The sequence below is a fragment of the Oryx dammah genome, unplaced genomic scaffold, assembly GCF_014754425.2.
Source record: "Oryx dammah isolate SB20612 unplaced genomic scaffold, SCBI_Odam_1.1 HiC_scaffold_5, whole genome shotgun sequence".
Classification (NCBI taxonomy): Eukaryota; Metazoa; Chordata; class Mammalia; order Artiodactyla; family Bovidae; genus Oryx; species Oryx dammah.
In genome coordinates this window covers 86826802-86849546 of record NW_024070189.1, presented here as the reverse complement: position 1 = coordinate 86849546, position 22745 = coordinate 86826802, and the positions used below count along the sequence as shown (strand labels likewise).

The 22745-nt window shown below is 36.9% G+C and overlaps 1 protein-coding gene and 1 non-coding gene across 3 annotated transcripts in view; one reads left to right on the top strand and one right to left on the bottom strand.

Annotated features, from left to right (window-relative positions):
• Positions 1–22745, top strand: part of FNIP1 (folliculin interacting protein 1) — a 124664-nt gene that overhangs the window by 88261 nt on the left and 13658 nt on the right. For both annotated transcript variants that reach the window (XM_040241784.1, XM_040241786.1), the window contains 4 exons: positions 14177–14323; positions 15199–15368; positions 18201–19611; positions 20435–20603. In XM_040241784.1, coding sequence (XP_040097718.1) covers positions 14177–14323; positions 15199–15368; positions 18201–19611; positions 20435–20603 — 1897 coding nt within the window. The remainder of the gene's footprint in view (positions 1–14176; positions 14324–15198; positions 15369–18200; positions 19612–20434; positions 20604–22745) is intronic.
• Positions 1486–1590, bottom strand: LOC120864916. The gene has a single exon (XR_005721265.1). It is a non-coding gene; the product is annotated as a U6 spliceosomal RNA (small nuclear RNA).

The following is a 22745-nucleotide window of genomic DNA, read 5'->3' as shown; positions in this document are numbered from 1 at the left end:
GAAGATCCCCTGGCGAAGGGAAAGGCTACCCACTCCAGTATTCTGGCCTGGAGAATTCCATGGACTGTGTAGTCCACAGTGTCACAAAGAGTTAGACACAACTGAGTGACTTGCACTTTGACTTTCACTTCGTTTTTTGACGTAGAGCTACGTGAGCTGTTTGTAAATTTTGAAGATTAATCCCAGGTGGGTCACACTGTTGTAGATATTCTCTCCCGTTCTGTGGATTGTCTTTTCATTTTGTTTATGGTTTCTTTTGCTGTGCAAAAGCTTTTGAATTTGATTAGATCCTATTTGTTTATTTTTGCTTTTATTTCTCTTACTCTAGGAGACAGATTGCAAAAGGTATTGCTGCGATATATGTCAAAGAATGTTAATGCCTTCATTTTCCTCTAATAGTTTCATGGCTTCCCCTGTGCCTCAGTGGCAAAGAATCCACCTGCCAAGCAGGAGTCATGGGTTCGATCCTTGGGTTGGGAAGATCCCCTGGAGAAGGAAATGGCAACCGACTCCGGTATACTTGCCTGGGAAATCCCATGGACAGAGGAGCCTGGTGGGCTGCGGTCCATGGGGTTGCCAAGAGTCAGACATGACTTGGTAATATGTATGTTCACACATCATGAGATCATTATCACAGCAAGTTTAGTGAACATCCGTCATCTCCTATAGATAAAAAATAGAAGAACTTTAAAAAAAATATTTTTCTTGTGATGAGAACTCAGGATTCACTTGTAACAGCTTTCGTATATGACATACAGCAGTGGTAATCATATTAATCTTGTACATTTATATCCTGAGTTCTTACTTATCTTATAAATGGAAGTTTGTAGTATCTTTTGACTGCCTTCATTCCAGTCCCTCTCCTTCCTTACAGCTTACATATGTCAGTGCTCTCTTAAGTACATACATGTTAAGGTTTTTTATCTTCAGTTATTGCCAAGATGGATGTCAAGGAGTTTACCCCTTTTGTTTTCTTTTAGGGGCTTTATGATTTCAGGTCTTGAGTTTAAGTCTTTAGTCCATTTTGAATTGATTTTTGTTTGTGGTATAAGATAAAGGTCCAGTCATTCTTTTACATGTGGTTGTCCAGTTTTCAGAGAACCATTTATTGAAGAGCCTATCCTATCTCCATGTTAACATTTTTGGCTTCTCTGTCATAAATTAACTGACCATATATATGCAAGGGTATATTTCTGGGCTCTCTGTTCCACTGATTTATTTCTGTTTTTATTCCAGTAGTATACTGTTTGATTATTATTATAGCTTTGTAATACAGTTTTAAACCAGGGAGCATGTTGCTTTCACTTCTGTTCTTCTTTCTCAAGATTGCTTTGACTATTCAGCGTTTTATGTGGTTCCATAAAAGTTTTAGGATTGTCTCTTCTATTTTTGTGAAAAATGAGATTGGAATCTTGTTAGGGGTTGCATTAAATATGTAGATTGCTTTGGATAGTATGAACATGAATTTTTATTGTTTGTTTTTTTTAAAATATGGAATGTTTCAAGAATTTGTGTGTCATCTTGGGCAGGTAGCCTTGCTAATCTTCTATGTTTTGTTTCATTTTTATTATATGTGCTGTCAAATGAGTCTGAATATGGTTTAATTCAATGTTTCGTTGACTTTGGACTGGGATTGTTATATGTTTTGAATAATTCTTTTTGCTTATTGCCAAAAAGAACCCTGCCGTTTTTTGTTTTTTTTTTTTGACATTCACATTTTGTGATATTACCCAGCATTGAATCATCGCCCCTGTACTTTGAGCTGTATCTTACATTATTGGATTAGTTTCTTTTCTTTAGTCACAAGCTTTGTGGCAAAAGGCCAAGAGTCTGTTTTTGAGCTCTGAGGAAGTACTGTCATCATAGATCCAGCTGAGGTTACCAGAATAGTAAATATTGTCATGGGACTCCTTCCTGGTAGAATACTGTTTCTGCTCTTAGGTTAAACTGAGCATTTTGATTAATGAATTTTTGAGTTAAATACCTACAAGAGAATTGCTGTGATGTAAAGTAGTGTGAATTGCCTCCCCTTAAAATTTTAACATTGCCTGGAATTTACAACATGTATGAGTTATAAAATCATTGTAGGAAATTCCCTGGCCATTCCAGTGGGTTAGGTCTCTATGCTCTCACTGCTAAGGGCTTGGATTCGATCCCTGGTCAGGGAACACAGATTCCACATGCTGCACAGTGCAGGCAACAAAACAAACAAAAAGAAAAAAAGCAGAAAACCATTGTAAATGTATGTCCTGATTGTATATTTTCCTTTTTGTATTAGTCTGATACTTTACTTCGTTCGGTAAAAATCTGAATGACTGCATGATATGTTAAACATTCTTATAATATTTAAAAAATACTTTATGAAACGCTTACAGTTTTTTTTAAGCAATCTTATCTGTAGACGTACTTTTAATATGTACAGTTGATCCTCATTATTTACAGATTCTGTATTTGTGAATTAGTCTGCTTGCTGAAATTTATTTACAAACCTAAAATATACTTATAGTGATTATATGATCATTTGTGGACATGTGCAGAGCAGTGAAGATTTTGAGTGCTGTGACACACACATTTCCAGATGAAGTCAAATAAGACATTATTCTCCTGTCTTTTTGTTTATTTTAATTGGAGTATAATTGCTTTACAGTGTTGTGTCGGTGTGTACTGTACAACAAAGTGAATAAAATACAAGTATACATATATCTCCTCCCTCCTAAGTCTCTCCACCCACCCATCCCACTCCTCTAGGTCATCATAGAACCCTGAGCTGAGTTCTCTACAGCAGCTTCTCACTAGCTGTCTGTTTACACATGGTAGTGTAGATATATCTGTGCCACTCTCTGAATTCATCCCACCCTATCCTTCCCTGGCCTGTGTCCCCAAGTCTGTTTTCTATGTCTGTGTCTGTTCCTACCCTGCATATAGGTTCATCAGTACCTTTTTTTTTTTGGATTCCATATATATACATTAATATATGATATTTGTTTTTCTCTTTCTGACTTGCTTCACTCTGTTTAACAGACTCTAGGTTCATTCACATCACAAAAATGACCCAATTTTGGTCCTGTTTATGGCTGTGTAATATTCCATTTTATATATATATGTATGTATGTATATACACACACATATATATATACACACACACATATATATATACACACACACACACATATATATATATATATATACCACAGCTTATTTATCTGTTCCTCTGTCAGTGGACTTCTGTATTGCTTCTGTGTCCTTGCTGTTGTAAATAGTGCTGCAATGAACATTGGTGTCCATGTATCTTTTTGAATTATGGTTTTCCTATGGTATATTCCCAGTAGTAGGCTTGCTGGCTCATACAGTAGTTTTATTCCTAGCTCCTTAAGGAACCTCCATCCTGTTCTCTGTACTGGTGGTGTCAGTTATGTTTCCACCAACAGTGCAGGAAGGTCCCCTTTTCTCCATATCATCTCCAACATTTTTTGTTTGTAGATTTTTTGATGATGGCCATTCTAACCAATGTGAGGTAATAATACCTATTGTAGTTTTGATATGCATTTCTCTAATAATGAGTGATGTTGAGCACCTTTTCATGTGTTTTTTGGTTGGTTATATATCTTCTTTGGAGTACTCTTCCTTGTTTCAGCTCTCAGTTTTATAAACAAGTGTACTTTCATGGTCTATATAGTGCTGCTTTTTTCAAAGCAGTTTGTACCTTTATTTATTTATTTATTTATTTATTTGTGATTTTCCGATTAAAATTGGCCCCAAAGACAGTTTTCCAAAAAAGATGCACAGCTGGCCAAGAAACACATGAAAAGATGCTTAATATCACTAATTATTAGAGAAATGCAAATTGAAATGACGAGTTACTACCTCACACTGGTCAGAATGGCCATCATTTAAGAGGCTTTTAATAAACACTGGAGAGGGTGTGGAGAAAAGGGAGCCCTCCTACACTGTTGGTGGAAATTTATATTAGTGCAGTTGCTATGGAGAACAGTATGGAGGTTCCTTAAAAAACTGAAAATAGAGTTGCCATAAAGTGAAGTCACTCAGTCGTGTCCGAGTCTTCGTGTCCCCATGGACTATAGCCCACCAGGCTCCTCAATCCATGGAATTTTCTAGGCAAGAGTACTGGAGTGGGTTGCCATTTCCTTCTCCAGGGGATCTTACCGACCCAGGGATCAAACCAGAGTCTCCCGCATTGTGGGTAGATGCTTTACCGTCTGAGCCACCAGGGAATCAACCATATGATTGCCATATGATCCAGCAATCCCACTTGTGGGCATATATCCAGAGAAAATTCTAATTTTAAAAGATACATGTACCCCAGTGTTCAGAGCATCACTATTTACAGTAGCCAAGGAATAGAAACATCTAAATGTCCATAGATAGGTGAATGGATAAAGTAGGTGTGGTATATATACACAGTGGAATACTGCTCATAAAGAAAAAAAAGAATGAAGTAATGCCATTTGCAGCAACATGAATGAACCTAGAGATTATCATACCAAGTGAAATAAGTCAGGAAGAGAAAGGCAAATATCATGTGATATCACTTACATGTGGAATCTAAAATATGTCACAAATGACTTGTTTACAAAACAGAAACACATTCATGGACAGAAAACAAACTTACAGTTAACAAAGAGGAAAGGTAGAGGGGAAGGATAAAATTGGGAGTTTCGGATTAGTAGATACACACTACTATATGAAAAATGATACATAAACAGCACAGTCCTACTGTTATAGCACATGAAGGTATATTCAGTATTGTGATTAAGCCAGAGTGGAAAATAATATGTATATATACATATATATATGTGTGTGTGTGTGTGTGTATGTATATATATATAGGTATATCTATTTGTATATATCTGGGGATCACTTTACTGTGTACCAGAAACTAATACAACTTTGTAAATCAGCTATACTTCACTTTAAAAAGGTATGGTCCAAATAACCTAACTCTACACCTAAAGCAACTAGAAAAGGAAGAAATGAAGAATCCCAGGGTTAGTAGAAGGAAAGAAATCCTAAAAATTAGGGCAGAATAAATGCAAAAGAAACAAAAGCGACCATAGCAAAATTCAAGAAAGCCAAAAGCTGGTTCTCTGAGAAGATAAAGAAAATTTTGACAAACCATTAGCCAGACTCATCAAGAAACAAAGGGAGAAGAATCAAATCAACAAAATTAGAAATGAAAATGGAGAAATCACAACAGACAACACAGAAATACAAAGGATCATAAGAGACTGCTATCAGCAACTATATGCCAATAAAATGGACAACTTAGAGGAAATGGAAAATTCCTAGAAAAGTACAACTTTCTAAAACTGAACCAGGAAGAAATAGAAAATCTTAAGAGACCCATCACAAGCACGGAAATTGAAACTGTAATCAGAAATCTTCCAGCAAACAAAAGCCCAGGTCCAGATGGCTTCGCAGCTGAATTCTACCAGAAATTTAGAGAAGAGCTAACACCTATCCTATTCAAACTCTTCCAGAAAATTGCAGAGGAAGGTAAACTTCCAAACTCATTCTATGAGGCCACCATCACCCTAATATCAAAACCAGACAAAGATGCCACAAAAAAAGAAAACTACAGACCAATATCACTGATGAACATAGATGCAAAAATCCTTAACAAAATTCTAGCAAACAGAATCCAACCACACATTAAAAAGATAATACATCATGACCAAGTGGGCTTATCTCAGGGATGCAAGGATTCTTCAATATCTGCAAAATCAATCAATGTAATTCACCACATTAACAAATTGAAAGATAAAAACCATATGATTATCTCGATAGATGCAGAGAAAGCCTTTCATAAAATTCAACATCTGTTTATGATAAAAATGCTCCAGAAAGCAGGAGTAGAAGGAACATGCCTCAACATAATAAAAGCTATATATGACAAACCCACAGCAAACGTTATCCTCAATAGTGAAAAATTGAAAGCATTTCCCCAAAAGTCAGGAACAAGTCAAGGGTACCCACTCTCATCACTACTATTCAACACAGTTTTGGAAGTTTTGGTTTTGGCCAAGCACTCAGAGCAGAAAAAGAAATAAAAGAAATTCAGATTGGAAAAGAAGAATTAAAAAAAACTCTCATCATTTGCAGATAACATGATCCTCTACATAGAAAACCCTAAAAACTCCACTAGGAAATTACTAGAGCTAATCAATGAATATAGTAAAGTTGCAGGATACAAAATTAACAAACAGAAATCTCTTGCATTCCTGTATACTAACAGTGAGAAAACAGAGAAATCAAGGAAACAATATCATTCACCATTGCAACTAAAAGAATAAAATACTTAGCAATAAATCTACCTAAAGAAACAAAAGACCTGTATATAGAAAAGTATAAAACACTGGTGAAAGAAATCAAAGATGACACAAATAGATGGAGAAATATACCATGTTCATGGATCAGAAGAATCATTATAGTGAAAATGAGTATACTACCCAAAGCAATCTATAGACTCAAGGCAATCCCTATCAGGCTACCAATGGTATTTTTCAGAGAACTAGAACAAATAATTTCACAATTGGTATGGAAAGACAAAAAACCTGGAATAGCCAAAGCAGTCTTGAGAATGAAGAATGGAACTGGAGGAATCAACTTGCCTGATTTCAGACTATACTACAAAGCCACAGTCAAGACAGTATGGTACTGGCACAAAGACAGAACTATAGATCAATGGAACAAAATAGAAAGCCCAGAGATAAATCCACGCACCTATGGACACCAAAGGAGGCAAGAATATACAGTGGATAAAAGACAATCTCTTCCTTACATTGCCAACAAAGGTCCATCTAGTCAAGGCTATGGTTTTTCCAGTGGTCATGTATGGATGTGAGAGTTGGAATGTGAAGAAGGCTGAGCGCCGAAGAATTGATGCTTTTGAACTGTGGTGTTGGAGAAGACTCTTGAGAGTCCCTTGGACTGCAAGGAGATCCAACCAGTCCATTCTGAAGGAGATCAGCCCTGGGATTTCTTTGGAAGGAATGATGCTGAAGCTGAAACTCCAGTACTTTGGCCACCTCATGCAAAGAGTTGACTCATTGGAAAAGACTCTGATGCTAGGAGGGATTGGGGGCAGGAGGAGAAGGGGATGACAGAGGATGAGATGGCTGGATGGCATTACTGACTCGATGGACGTGAGTCTGAGTAAACTCCGGGAGTTGGTGATGGACAGGGAGGCCTGGTGTGCTGCGATTCATGGGGTCGCAAACAGTCGGACACGATTGAGTGACTGAACTGAACTGAACTTAACAAGTGGTGCTGGGAAAACTGGTCAACACTTGTTAAAGAATGAAACTAGAACACTTTCTAACACCATACGCAAAAGTAAATTCAAAATGGATTAAAGATCTAAATGTAAGACCAGAAACTATAAAACTCCTAGAGAAAAACATAGGCAAAACACTCTCCAACATAAATCACAGCAGAATCCTGTATGACCCAACCTCTCAGAGTATTGGAAATAAAAGCAAAAATATACAATGGGACCTAATTAAAAGCTTTTGCACAATGAAGGAAACTATAAACAAAGTAAAAAGACAGCCTTCGGAATGGAAGAAAATAATAGGAAACGAAGCAACTGACAAAGAATTAATCTCAAAATTATACAGGCAACTCCTGCAGCTCAATTCCAGAAAAATAAATGACCCAATCAAAAAATGGGCCAAAGAACTAAATAGACATTTCTCCAAAGAAGACATACACATGGCTAACAAACACATGAAAAGATGCTCAACATCACTCATTATCAGAGAAGTGCAAATCAAAACCACAATGAGGAACCATCTCACACCAGTCAGAATGGCTGCTATCCAAAAGTCTGCAAGCAATAAATGCTGGAGAGGGTGTGGATAAAAGGGAAGCCTCTTACACCGTTGGTGGGAATGCAAACGAGTACAGCCACTATGGAGAACAATGTGGAGATATCTTGAAAAACTGGAAATTGAACTGACATACGACCCAGCAATCCCACTGCTGGGTATACACACCGAGGAAACCAGAATTGAAAGAGACACGTGTATCCCAATGTTCATCGCAGCATTGTTATAATAGCCAGGACATGGAAGCAACCTAGATGTCCATCAGCAGATGAATGGATAAGAAAGCTGTGGTATATATACACAATGGAGTATTACTCAACCATTAAAAAGAATACATTTTAATCAGTTCTAATGAGGTGGATGAAACTGGAGCCGATTATACAGAGTGAAGTAAGCCAGAAAGAAAAACACCAATACAGTATACTAACACATACTAGAATTTGGAATTTAAAAAGATGGCAACAATAACTCTGTATGCAAGACTGCAAAGGAGACAGATGTATAAAACAGTCTTTTGGACTCAGAGAGAGAGGGCGAGGATGGGATGATTTGGGAGAATGGCATTGAAACGTATCATATCTGAAATGAACTGCCAGTTCAGGTTTGATGCATGAGACAGGGTGCTCAGGGCCGGTGCACTGGGATGACCCAGAGGGATGGTATGGGGAGTGAGGTGGGAGGGGGGCTCAGGATGGGGAACACATGCACATGCGTGGTGGATTCATGTCAGTGTATGGCAAAACCACACAATATTGTAAAGTAATTAGCCTCCAATTAAAATAAATTTATATTAAAAAAATGATCCACAAGCACGTTGCTGAAATGCTAGCTAATGTTCATAAATGCAAGAAGGTTATGATGTGCCTTACAGAGAAAATATGTGTTAGATAAGCTTTTTCAAGGTATGCATCATAGTGCTGTTGGCCGTGAATTCATTATTAATCAGTTGACAGAATATTAAATAAAGTGTCTTTAAACAAAAACATCAAACAAGATTATATACTGATAGACAAAAGTGCTGTGACTAGTGGATCACAGGAACATGACCCTGTGTTTTCCTTGTGAACAGTGATTCATTGTTCACTGATTCAGTGTTTCTGTTGACTTCATAGATCATTGATGCAAATAATGAGAAGCATTTTAAAGTATGTGTTTATTTGAAATGAGATGATTAATGAATTTTGGGTAGTTGAGAAGGAAGAGGAAGGAAATGATTCACATGTGTATTGAAGTCCTGTAAGCTAAAGAATTGAGAACTATGTTTAGTTAGCACTGCTGCCTGGCAGACATGAAATCCTTGGATTTTTTTGTTTTTAATTTTAACTGGCATATAGTTTGCTTTACAGTGCAGTATTATTTTCTGCTGTATAGCAAAGTGAATCAGCCATATGTATACATTGAAGTCCTTGGATTTTTACTTAGATTTTATGTATATCAATGAAAACTAAGTCATGTCATAGTTCCCTTCTAAGTAAATAGAATTTTTCAGTCTCTAGGGACAGATGAAGAAAAGTAAAGGGTCAGAGGACTGAAAATACTTGACTTTCTTACCATTCATCAGTAGGGAATAATCATTAGAGGGGCTAGAGAGCAAGTACTATTACTTCTAGGTTGTTAATGATAACACAGAATTTTTGTGTAGTGAGAGCTGTATCATGTAATTTTTTTGCCTTCTTTTCACTTGATACCTTCAAAGTCATGGTGCATATTTTTATATATCAAAACTCTAAAAAGAATGTCCTCAGAGACTCAGCTATGCTAATGTTAACAGTATGACTGTGGCATAGACTTGTATTAGGTTGGTACAAAAGCAATTGCTATTTTGCATTGTTGAACTTTACTATTTGGTATTGGAGTACATCCTTAAATAAATGTGGTTATATAATATATCATTTTAATGTGCATTTCTTTATTTTTTGCTAATGACTTTTTCCTTGCTATTTATTTTATATTTATTTTAGACTAGGGAAGTGATATTAGACAAAAAGCAATTTTGAAGGACTTTCTTATTTGAGTTCAAAATAAGTCACAAAGCAGTGGCGAGAATTCACAACATCAACAACTCATTTCGCCCAGGAATTGCTAATGAACGTACAGTGCACTGGTGGTTCAAGAAGTTTTGCAAAGGAGACAGTTGCCTTGAAGATGAGGAGCATAGTGGCCAACCGTCAGAAGTTGACAATGACAACTGATAGGATCATCAAAGCTGATCCTCTTAAAAGTACATGAGAAGTTGCTGAAGAACTCAGCATCGACCCATTTGAGGCAAGTTGGAAAGGTGAAAAAAGCTCGATAGATGGGTACCTCATGAGCTGACCGCAAATCAAAAAAATTATCAGTTTGAAGTGTTGTCTTCTCTAATTCTACACAACAACAAACCATCTCTTGATGAGATTGTGACGTGTGATGAAAAGTAAATTTTATGTGACAACCAGCTCAGTGGTTGGACCGAGAAGAAGCTGCAAGCACTTCCCAGAGTCCAGCTTACACCAAAAACAGGTCATGGTCACTGTTTGGTGGTCTGCTGCTGGTCTGATCCATTGCAGCTTTATGAATCCAAGTGAAACCATTATATCTGAGAAGTATGCTCAACAGATCAATGAGATTCACTAAAAACTGCAGTGCCTGTAGCCGGCTTTGGTCAACAGAATGGACTCAGTTCTTCTCCACGAGAACGCCTACCCCCACATTGCACAACCAACAGTTGAAAAGTTGAATGAACTGGACTACGAAATTTTGCCTCATCTGCCATTTCACTTGACCTCTCGCCAACTGACAACCATTTCTTCAAGCATCTTGACAACTTTTTACAGAGAAAATGCTTCCACAACCAGCAGGAGGCAGAAAATGCTTTCCAAGTGCTCGTTGAATCCTGAAATGGAGTTTTACACTGTAGGAATAAACAAACTTAGTTCTCATTGGCAAAAATGTGTTGATTGCAGTGGTTCCTGTTTTGATTAATAAAGATGTGTTTGAGCCTGGTTATAATTTAAAATTCACAGTCCAAAATCGCAGTTGTGTTTGCACCAACCTAATGGTAGACAGCATATTAAAAAGTAGGACATTACTTTGTCAACAAAGGTCTGTCTAGTCAAGGCTATGGTTTTTCCAGTGGTCATGTATGGATGTGAGAGTTGGACTGTGAAGAAAGCTGAGTGCCGAAGAATTGATGCGTTTGAACTGTGGTGTTGGAGAAGACTCTTGAGTCCCTTGGACTGCAAGGAGATCCAACCAGTCCATCCTAAAGGAAATCAGTCCTGACTGTTCATTGGAAGGACTGATGTTGAAACTGAAACTCCAATACTTTGGCCACCTGCTGTGAAGAGCTGACTCATTTGAAAAGACCCTGATGCTGGGAAACAATGAGGGCAGGAGGAAAAGGGGACGACAGAGGATGAGATGGTTGAATGGCATCACCGACTCAATGAACATGCGTTTGGGTGGACTCTGGGAGTTGATGATGGACAGGGAGGCCTGGCGTGCTGCAGTTCATGGGGTCGCAAAGAGTTGGACAGGACTGAGTGACTGAACTGAACTGAATGGTAGGCACTATTATTCTGAAGAAACTTCTGAAAAATGAGTTGATCAGCTTCTTCATTCATTTAATCAAAAAGGACATTCACATGGTTAAGAAACAAAAATTATATACTGACAGTTCCAGTAATGAAAAGTAAATGAACCCTATCCTACCTCTCCTATCCCCATTCTTTTTCTGAAGAATATCCTCTTTTAACTCTTTAAGTATTTATTTTGTTACTTATCTCCATATTATTAAACGTAATACTTAATGCAGCTGTTTCCTGATTTATCAATTGTAGGGCGTATTTATCTCCTGCCATGAATTCATACTTGATCTTTGTTCCTTTAGCCTTTCAGTATGGTTTTAGCACTGTCTTTCAGCTTTGGTAAATTTATATTCCTCTATTTTCTCTCTTGAGTTTGTTTTATTAGAAATTGACACTCCTGAACTGATTGTCTGTATGTCTTTCTTTCATATTTTTCTTTTCTTTTTCTGAATATATTATTTCCTATTTCCTCTGGAGTCCTTTGTGTGCGTGTTTCTGTCTTTGTTTGTGTCCCTCTCTCCTTGGAGGCTTTACCTATGAATTAGTATCAAATGTTGGTTGCCCATTAAGAATTGAGAGCGAGGAACAAAAATAAAGGTTGGGAGAACAGATTGGAGAACCTTACTTTAGAGCAGTGTTGCTCAACTTTTTTCATTTTCACTGCCTAAAGGAGCATATTTAAACATTTTTTCCCCCATAATTGCTGCCTCTGCCAAGAAATTTTAATACCACAAGATTTACTATATAGGTATTTATGTACTATGAAAGATTCAAATATCAGGGAGGGTTTGGGGATGTCATTTCCCTGGGCAAGTCAGTTGCTACCTCTGATGGGGTAAAAGGTAGGGGTAACAAACCATTTATGAACTTGAATTATTTAGTCTGTCAGTTTATAGTCCTATATGACTCCTGACCTACTTTTGAAAACTTAGACTCTCTTTGCTTCACTGGGGCAAATTAGCTTCTCTTTGTACATGTCGCCCATTATGAGCACCATAATCCATCATCTTTCTCTACCCTACTACTTCAGTGAACATTTCTTCTCTGTTTTGTCTTATAGAATCTTATTAGATCTGTAATTTTAATTTTCACTAAAGTTTCAGTAAAATTCACTAAAGTTCTATCTGTTGTAGTGGTTCATTTGATTTTTAAATCATTAAGCAGTGTTCATTTGGGGCATAAGAACTAAAAGTGGATAAACGTTTGTTTTCAATGTTTTATCCTATCTGGATATCCTTAATAGTCATTTAAAAATAAGCATTATCACATATCCCTCATTTATATCCTACTCCTATTTTTCTCTATAAGATGCCTGTACTTTTTTCCATTCATACATTTTTAAGTTCTCAGCAGTTATTTTGTGCCCTACCAATAATTCATTAATGTGACCTGTATTTGTCACTTTATGGTAATATATCCTATTCATATTAGGTTGAGATTCAGTAAAACTTGAACAAGGAACAGAATTCTTTTTCTTTTGTGAATTTTGAAAGTGAAAGTGAAGTCATGTCTGACTCTTTGCAATCCCATGGAATGTAGCCTACCAGGCTTCTCTGTCCATGGGATTCTCTAGGCAAGAATACTGGAGTAGGTTCCCATTTCCTTCTCCAGGGGATCTTCCCAACCCAGGAATCAACCTAGGTCTCCCGCATTGCAGGCAGACACTTTAACCTCTGAGGCACCAGGGAAGCCACCAGGATTCTAGTTATTTTAAATTATATTGAGGTAGGTATCGGAGCTTTATGGAAATCTCAAGAGAACCTTCTAGAGCCTTACTAATACATTAATAACCATTAGACACCTGTGGCTATTTAAATTAATTACAACAAAATAAAATCCAATTCCACAGTTACATTGACCATATTTTAGTTATTTTGTAATTACATGTGATTGGCTAGTGGCTACCAAGTTGGATAGTGCAGATAATAGAACATACCCATTAGTGCTAAAAGTTCTATTAGAGAGGACCGTTTGAGAGAGTAGAAAGTCAGATACCATTCTGTGGCTGAGCAGACTGAGCAGTTTCTTAAGCCCCAATGTTGTGGGAGTTGCTTATCCTGGTGACTGTATAGTACTTTACCAAACAGATATTAATGTAAAAAAAATAATTGCCATGTTAAAGGTATTCTTTTTTAAAAAAAATTAAATTTATTTTAATTGGAGGCTAATTACTTTACAATATTGTATTGATTCTGCCACACATAAACATGAATCCACCACGGACGTACATGAGTTCCCCATCCTGAACCCCCCTCCCACCTCCCTCCCCGTACCATCCCTCCAGGTCATCCCAGTGGAAGAGTCTCAGCACAGGCAACAAAATGATGCTGATAAACTGTTGTTCTGAGTGGGTACTATTGGCAAGCTATTAATCCATTTAAAATAATTTTCTATGTTGTTGATTATTTGTAATATAGATGTAAGTATAGCTCTGTACCTTAGAAGTGTACAGCTGGAAAGGGTCTAGAAATTATCTAGTCCTTTCCTTTCATTTTACAGGTAAGGGTAACTGATGCTTAAAGTAGGGCAGTAATTTATCCAAAGGCACACAGTCTTTGAGCACAGATCCAGTTCTACGACCAAAACATTTAGAGTTCATGTTCCCCTTTTCTCTTGGTACTATGCTGAGGACAAAGAAGGGAAGACTTGATTCATTCATTACCTCTTTTCCAAAGCTTTTAATAACCTAGGTGGGAGCCAGCAACATTAAGAGTATGTAATTCTGTGAACTGAGTTTTATAATGTGATTTCCTCTTTTTTTAGAACAACAATTTGTAATCTTTATACAATGCCACGAATTGGAGAGCCTGTCTGGCTTACAATGATGTCAGGGACTCCAGAAAAGAACCAGCTTTGCCATCGTTTCATGAAGGAGTTCACTTTTCTAATGGAAAATGCTTCAAAAAATCAGTATGGCCCTTGCTCCCTCCCATCCTCCCTTTCTTCCATCTATCCATCCATCTAAGCTATCTTAACTGTCTTAGCTGTTATTTTTAATAACTGGATATCTAGATTGTGATCAAGTTCAGTTACAAAAATGAAAGAGTTAATCATTGCCTTTGGAAAGTTTTCATATTATTAATGAGCAAGACAGAATTATAAAAGGTAATTAATATAATTAAAAGATATGGAAAAAGGCCAAAGAACCTTATGTTGAGAAACAGTAAAAATGTATTTGTGTATTAAAACTCCTGACATCTTACGAAACTGTGTGAGGCTTCTCATTTTTCATAATTACATTTATATATGCAGTTTCATTCTATAGAAAATAACTTAAAAATATATATAGGTAAGTGCCAGAATTCCAATAACAATGTTTTCAGTATGGTACTTTATCATATTGCTTTCTTCTAATCATTCATCAAATTCTTAGACTCTAGATGAGTAATTTAAATGTTTACATTCTCTAAACAAAGTTTTCTTAGTACTTTCCTTCATTTTCCTTTTCACTAATTGGGAAGTGTATAGACGTACTGGTTGATTCATAAACAGTGAAAAGAATCCATAGTTTTTCCAATAAAATGGCATTTTTGTTTTTTAATTATGAGTCAAAATAGCTCCTTGTGAATGCTATCTTTATTTTGAGGAACTTTCTTTTAACTAGTACGAGAAAAAATTTATTAACTTTTGTTTTCATCTTGGTGCTATACCTGTCCTTTCCTCTATTCTTTCCCTTTTTTATGATGATTGGCCATGTACCCTCTCTGCTTTATTCTGTCACCTGCTTTTTGCTTGAGGTTTTATGAAAGCAGGTTAGAATCTGATAGGATGCATTTTGTTTTCAGATTCTTGCCAGCACTCATTACTGCAGTTTTGACCAATCATCTTGCCTGGGTTCCAACAGTCATGCCAAATGGACAGCCACCTATAAAAATATTTTTAGAAAAACATTCCTCTCAGAGTGTGGACATGTTGGCAAAGACTCATCCGTATAATCCACTTTGGGCACAACTGGGTATGTATTCTAAAAACCTTTACCTAATGCATTATACTTAGACTTTTGTGTAACTATCTGGAGTTATTTTATAGCAAAAATAGAGAAAAACTAAGTGCTCTCTTTTCCCTTTCCTTTCTAAAGCACTTCTTCCTTGTTGTTTCATGACTGCTAAATTGTCTTATCCCCATCTTATGTATAATATTCCTTATGGATAGAGACTTGCAACTTCAACAAAAGGAGCAGAATTTACTACTAACTTTGGGGTCTTCTGGATTTTTTGTATTCAGTACTTTGCCTAGAAAGAATGAATGAACAAAGTTACCTGTGATCTCTAGAATAAATCTGGTTAACTGAGAAGCAGTCATCAAATTTTCCATTGTACCACGTTTGTATCTTTTGTTGAGTAAATTTTGAAAATGTTGCCGTTAGTGCTGCACACCCCACTAAATAAATGGGTAACAGGAGAAGGGGTTTAACTGATGAGTTGACAGTCGTTAGGAAGGCAGTGTAGCCTGGAGCTTAAATTTAAGCATAGGCTGGGGAGTCAGGCATACCATGTTTGAATCACAGTTACCCTGTTTATAAAGTAGGGATGATAAATAGTACAGGGAATTCCCTGGTGGTTTGGTGGTTAGCATTCGGTGCTTTCACTGCCTTGGCCTGGGTTCAGTCCCTAGTTGGGGAACTGGGATCCCACAAGATGCATGGAGTGGCCAAAAATATATAAAATAAAAAAATAAATAGTACATACTTTATAATATGAAAAGGAAATGAAATAATATGAGTATAGTATTTAGGACAGTGGCCGGTAAATACATGTAGTTGATGTTATCCCTGCTGTTACTCTGTTGCTATTTGGTGATGGGGAAAGAACTAGTGAGAACATTGTGGTGACCTGGTAGAAACTTTAACTTCTCTTAGTTGTTTAACTTCTCTTAGTTGTTAGGGTGCGTGAGCTTGCCAGGCAGATTGTCATGTGGCTTATTAATCATATAACCAATCAACCTCCCTCCCTCATTCCCACTCTATTTCCTCCCTCCCTCCCTCCCTTTTCTTTCTTCTACATAATTAAGGAATAATTGGCATACAACAAAGACATGTAAAAAGTATACAATTTTGTAAGTTTTGATATATATGTCAAAATATATATGAAACCATCACCAAAATCATTATGGTGAACTTACTCATCATTACAAATTTTTCCCTCATGCCCCTTGTAATCACTTCCTCCCTACTCTGCCTGTTCACTTTCCCTTATACTCAGGCAACCATTTGTCTACTTTCTATCACTGTAGATTAGTTTGCATTTTCTATAATTTTATATAGATGGAATCAAACACTAAGTGTTTTTCTTTGGTCTGAATTCTTTCATTCAGGATAATTATTTTGAGATTCACCTATACTATATGTATTACTAATTCATTCTTTATAAATGCTAACTAGTATTTCATTGTATGAATATTTAACATATGTTTTTTCAAATGAAGTGATTCAGTAGTTTTTTTTTTTAATTTGAACATTTCAAATCTGTTTTCAGTTTCACAGTTACTTATTGAATGCACAATATATCTAAGGCTCTGTACAAAGAGCATTGGAGGATATAAAGATGACTGTCTTTAAGAAATGACAGTCTTATACTTTAGGTAAAATTTATACGGACAATGAGGATAATTCAGGTAGGAGCTATAAGAAGTTAAAAGTTTAGTGGGAGTTCAATTACAGAAGCTTACATTTGTCCCAGGGAAGATGCTTGGGTGGGAAACTTTGAGTTGACAGAGATACAGAGGGACGTGAAAGTACATAGCATGAGTAAAGGGGCCTAGGTGTTAAAGTGCTGAGCGTATTCAGGGGTCCAGTTTAAGTAGTCCACTTTAACTTGGACTTTGGATGAATAAAGATGAGAAAAGGTAATTATCAGAAGATAAACCTGGAAAAGTAAAGTGGAACCAGTCATGAAAGACTCCATGCCAAAGCAGTTTCAATTTATTTGCTTGTTAGTGGAAACCTTGGAAGTAGTTTGAACAGTGGCATCGTGGTGCTAGAGCCAGTGTCTTAGCTAGAGGATAAAATGTATCATGTTAATACAGTCTATATATTATTTGAGACCTGTTTTATGTTCGTTCCTTTAAAAAGTATGAGATTTTTGTAAAGTAAAAATAGAGGTTTTTCAAAAGCTGAATTAAATTCCACTCCCCCCCTTTTAAAATGTAATAGCTGTTCATGTATAGTTTGGATACAGAGGTGAAAATGAACCATAAAGCTGAACATGTTGCCCTTTTGGGTCTGTCGTGAGTATCCAGCTCTCTGGGGAATGGAATGGAAAGGAAAATGAACTTTTAAAAACATGGAAGTTGATGTGAGGTCCTGAGTAGGACAGCAACAGCTGAAGTTCAGGAATATAATTTCAGTGAAGGAAAGTTAAGTATGTGATGTGACTACTTCAGCTCTGCTCATTTTCACTTCTACTGCCTTCCTCTCCTTGGTCCTCAGCAGATGTGCTTTTGCACATAAGTACTTTAGTCAGTACTTGTCCACCCAGATGCTCTACTCTGCAAGGGGACTGGCATGGAACATGTTCTTGGTAAATGTGACTTTCACAACTGACTGGTTGTGGTTTCAGCACCAAAGCAGCTGCTTCAGGAGGAAGCTAGAAAGCCCCTCCATTACCTTTCTTTTTGGTTAAGATCATTCATCTCATCCTACTCCTGAGTAATCACTCATCTCTGAAGGAGCCAAAAGTAAAACCTGACCTACCCCTCAGACAACAAGAGTAGGTTTCTGTTAATTGAAAATAGGCTGCTTAGCTGTATAAGTAGAGGATATGTCCATTAACTGATTTTTCTATTTCAGGAGACTTATATGGCGCTATTGGCTCTCCTGTACGGTTAGCAAGGACTGTGGTAGTTGGCAAACGACAAGACATGGTCCAGAGGCTGCTTTATTTTCTTACTTATTTCATAAGATGCTCTGAACTTCAAGAAACCCATCTTTTAGAAAATGGAGAAGATGAAGCCATTGTTATGCCAGGCACAGTAATTACTACCACTTTGGAGAAAGGGGAAATAGAAGAATCTGAGTATGTGCTGATCACAATGCATAGAAACAAAAGCAGTTTGCTCTTTAAAGAGTCGGAAGAGACAAGGACTCCTAATTGTAACTGTAAATATTGCAGTCGTCCACTCCTTGGGCAAAATACAGAGAATGTTTTGCGACAAGAGAGAGAAGATATTCAGAACAGCTCTAAGGAGCTGCTTGGAATTTCAAATGAGTGCCAAATGATTTCTCCGGACTGCCAAGAAGAAAATGCTCCTGATGTTAAACAGTACAGAGATAAGTCAAGAACTTGCCTTGATACCAAGTTAGAAACAGTTGTTTGCACAGGATCTGCTCTAGTAGACCGATGTGCATTGTCAAAGTCAGGCTTAGACCCAGCAGAGCAAACGTGGCAGAATGAGGACTTGCTAGATTCAGGTAATCACACAGGTAAAGTGTTGAGATCTGCAGGAATGGTTGTGGAAAAAAAACCTCCAGATAAGCTTGTGACAGCTGCATTTTCTTGTGAGGCAACCCAGACAAAGGTTACTTTCTTGATTGGGGATTCTATGTCACCTGACTCCGATACTGAACTCCGGAGTCAGGCAGTAGTGGATCAGATTACCAGACATCACACCAAATCACCAAAAGAAGAAAGAGGGGCTGTTGATCAGCATCAAGAAACTAAACAAACAACTAAATCTGAAGAGTCTGATATACCGAACATAGTATCTGGAGAACCCTGTGAACGCCCTTGCTGGAATCATTCTGACCTAGAAAGCATGAGTTTATTTGATGAATATTTTAATGATGATTCAATTGAAACCAGGACTATTGATGATATTCCACTTAAAACAAGTACAGACAGTAAACAACACTGCTGTATGTTAGAGTTTTCAAAAAGGTTGTGTACAAAAAATAGCAAACCAAACAATGAATGTTGCAAATGTGTAGGAACAGTTCACCAAGATTCATGTAGAACCTGTTTTCCTCAACAAGACCAAAGAGATTCACTCTCCATTCTTGTCCCCCATGGGGATAAAGAGAGTTCAGAGAAAAAAATTGCTGTGGGAGCTGAATGGGACATTCCAAGAAATGAAAGTTCAGATAGTGCCCTTGGGGACAGTGAAAGTGAAGATACAGGTCAAGATGTAGCCAGACAAGGAAACAGTTATTATGGAGGAGAGCAGGAGGATTGGGCAGAAGAAGATGAGATACCTTTTCCTGGGTGAGTACACAGTTTTAACCTTTCATATAACTTATAAAAATATGTACCATTCTTTTTTTTAACTGGTCTCTGAAAGTTGGTTGTACCTAATATAAAAGAAGAGATCATTGTTCTGGACAAATTTTCTTTGATTATGATGTGCTCTTACAAGAAGGATTAAAGGCTAAGACTCATAGGTACTGTGGAAAAGCTTTGTGAGGACATTAAAGAAAAGTTATGTTGGTGTATGGGAGATTCCCTACTGTCTAGGAGTTTTCAAGCCATTTAGGATAGAATTATGCTCCTCAGAGAGAACTTGTGCTGAGCCTGGCAACTAGGGAGAGGTGATCACTGAGAGAAGGTAGGAAATAGTTTGGAGATAAGAGGAAAGCATAGAAATATACTCGCGGTCAAGAATACAAGGAAGAGATTCATACCTGAGAAATGTTACACACCAAACTTTGGGTTTGTGAATTATTTATACTTGGTTTTAGGTGATGGTTTCTGTAATTTGATTGTATTAAGGGTGTGTTACATATACACAAGGGATAGCCTTCCTAAAGTCTGTTGTGAAAGATTCATGCTCATCTCATTACAGTTGTCCATCAAACCCTTTTTGGATATGAAGGAGTGTTTTGTGTTCTCATTGAGCCCTTAAACCAGTGTGGTTTTTTTGTTTGTTTTTAGGCCAGTTTTTATTTAAGGATGATTTTACTTTTAGTATATTTTATAGAAAATGATGGTACTGGAAATGTGGATTAGTAGAGTCCAAATTTTTTTTGTATGTTTGTAAAATATATTTATTACTGAATAGATGGGCCTTCTTTTGGAACTTTTCTCCCAGGTCAAAGTTAATTGAAGTGAGTGCTGTTCAGCCCAACATCGCCAACTTTGGGAGATCCTTGCTGGGTGGCTATTGCTCTTCTTATGTCCCTGACTTTGTTCTTCAAGGAATCGGGAATGATGAGAGGCTCCGTCAGTGTCTGGTGTCAGATTTATCTCATGCTGTGCAGGTGAGTGGCCTTCACTGCTCTTAAATTTATTCGGACAAACTATTAACCAGTAGAACCCAGAGTTGCCTTTTTTTGGTCACACTTCAGTGTGTAATTGGAGAAGGAAATGGGAACCCGCTCCAGTATTCTTGCCTGGAAAATTCCATGGACAGAGGAGCCTGGTGGTCTCAAAGAGTTGAACATGACTGAACACACACGGATGCACACACAGAACACAATTGTTCTCTAAATCCATCACTTTATATGTGGTTACCTGTATGTTTGTACCTGTCATTGTGAAAATTACTGAAAGGAATCTGTCAAATTGGAAATCTGAAAATACAGAAAATACTATGTGTATTCTTAGGTGTTCATCACCAAGTTATTTATAACATCAAAATATTGCAAATGCATAAATGTGAATGGAATTAATTTTCATTTCTGGCATAGTATTATAGTTGATTTTTTATATATTGCTGTTGTATCCTGATGCTTTGCTGAGCTCTTTTATTAGTTTTCATAATCCTTTGTGTGGCTTCTTTGAGATTTTCTACATACAGCCTCATGTTACTGTCTTCCTTTCCAGTCTGGGTGCCTCTTTTTGGCCCTGGCCTGATAATATAGCCTAGAGCGTTTAGTACAGTGTTGCATTGAAGTGCTGATGGTAGACATCTCTATCTTGTTCTTTTTCTTAGGGAAAAGATGTCAAGCGTTTAATTATTAAGTGTAATGATGTTAGGTGTTGGATTCTTATGCGATGCTTTTTTATCACCTGGATAAAGTTCTATTCCTAGTGTTTTGAGTTTTCTGTGCCCTACCCCCTTAAATCATGACCTAGTGTGGGGTTTTGTCAAATACTTTTGTGACTCTATTGAAATGATCATGTGGGTTTTTCTGTTAATGTGATAGATTACATTGACTGACTTTTAGATATTAATCCAATCTTTGTATTCCTAGGGGGAAAAATTCCATTTGGTCATGGTATATAGGACTCATTTAGCATATGAATTGACTTTGTGTGTGGTGTAAGATAGTGGTCCAGTTTCATTAAGCACCACTTATTGAAGTAACTATTCTTGGGTCCTTAGTCAAATTAATTGAACATACCATACATGGGTTTATTTCTGTGCTCTTCAGTCTCTTATTGCTCAAATTTAAAAAACAACTTTTCTTCCTTTTATTGTTATAAATAACATTGATACTGTTGCTGCGTTTTATGAATTTAAGGTTATTTCTTTAGGCTAGATTCCCAGAAATGAAGATATTGACCAATTTTTAAATTTAGAACTATTTTCATGTTCTAGTTGCATGTTTGGTATTTTCTTCTCCAAAGACAATGCTAGTTTGAACAGCAGTTTGTAATGTCCCTAAAACCTGTTCCCTTTAAAATATTGGGGTTCTCTCTCTTGGGGGAAAAAAAAAGGTAAATGAAGAAAACTGACTAGTTTTGAGGAAAGTATTTGTATCCAGCCTCAAATACTTCCAGGTCACAAAATAGGAAATGTATTCTCAAGTAAGAATATGTTCCTATTGGGTATACGCTGTTTCTTCCCAGAAGTTGATGGTTAAGGAAAGGACTGAATTTGACTAACTTGAAATTTTATCAGATTAGGACATTGCTTATGATAATCCATTGAGTGAAAAGAAGCAGCTTCAGAATAAATCACTGGTACTGTCCCCTTGTTCCTTTAACAACTCCTAAAATGAATTTATACTGTTATACAGTGGAAATGACAAATGGATTCAAGGGATTAGATCTGATAGATAGAGTACTTGAAGAACTATGTAACACTGTACAGGAGGCAGTGATCAAAACCATCTCTAAGAAGAAGAAATGCAAAAAGGTAAAATGGTTGTCTGAGGAGACCTTACAAATAGCTGAGAAAAGAAGAAAAGCAAAAGGCAAAGGAGAAGAGGAAAGATACATCCATCTGAATGCAGAATTTCCAAAGAATAGCAAGGAGAGAGAAAAAAGCCTTCCTAAGTAAGTGATCAGTGCAAATAGAGGAAAACAATAAAATGCGCAAGACTAGAGATCTCTTCAAAAAATTGATACCAAGGAAACATATCATGCAGAGATGGGCACACTAAAGGACAGAAATGGTATGGACCTAACAGAAGCAGATGATATTAAGAAGAGGTGGCAAGAACTATACAAAAAAG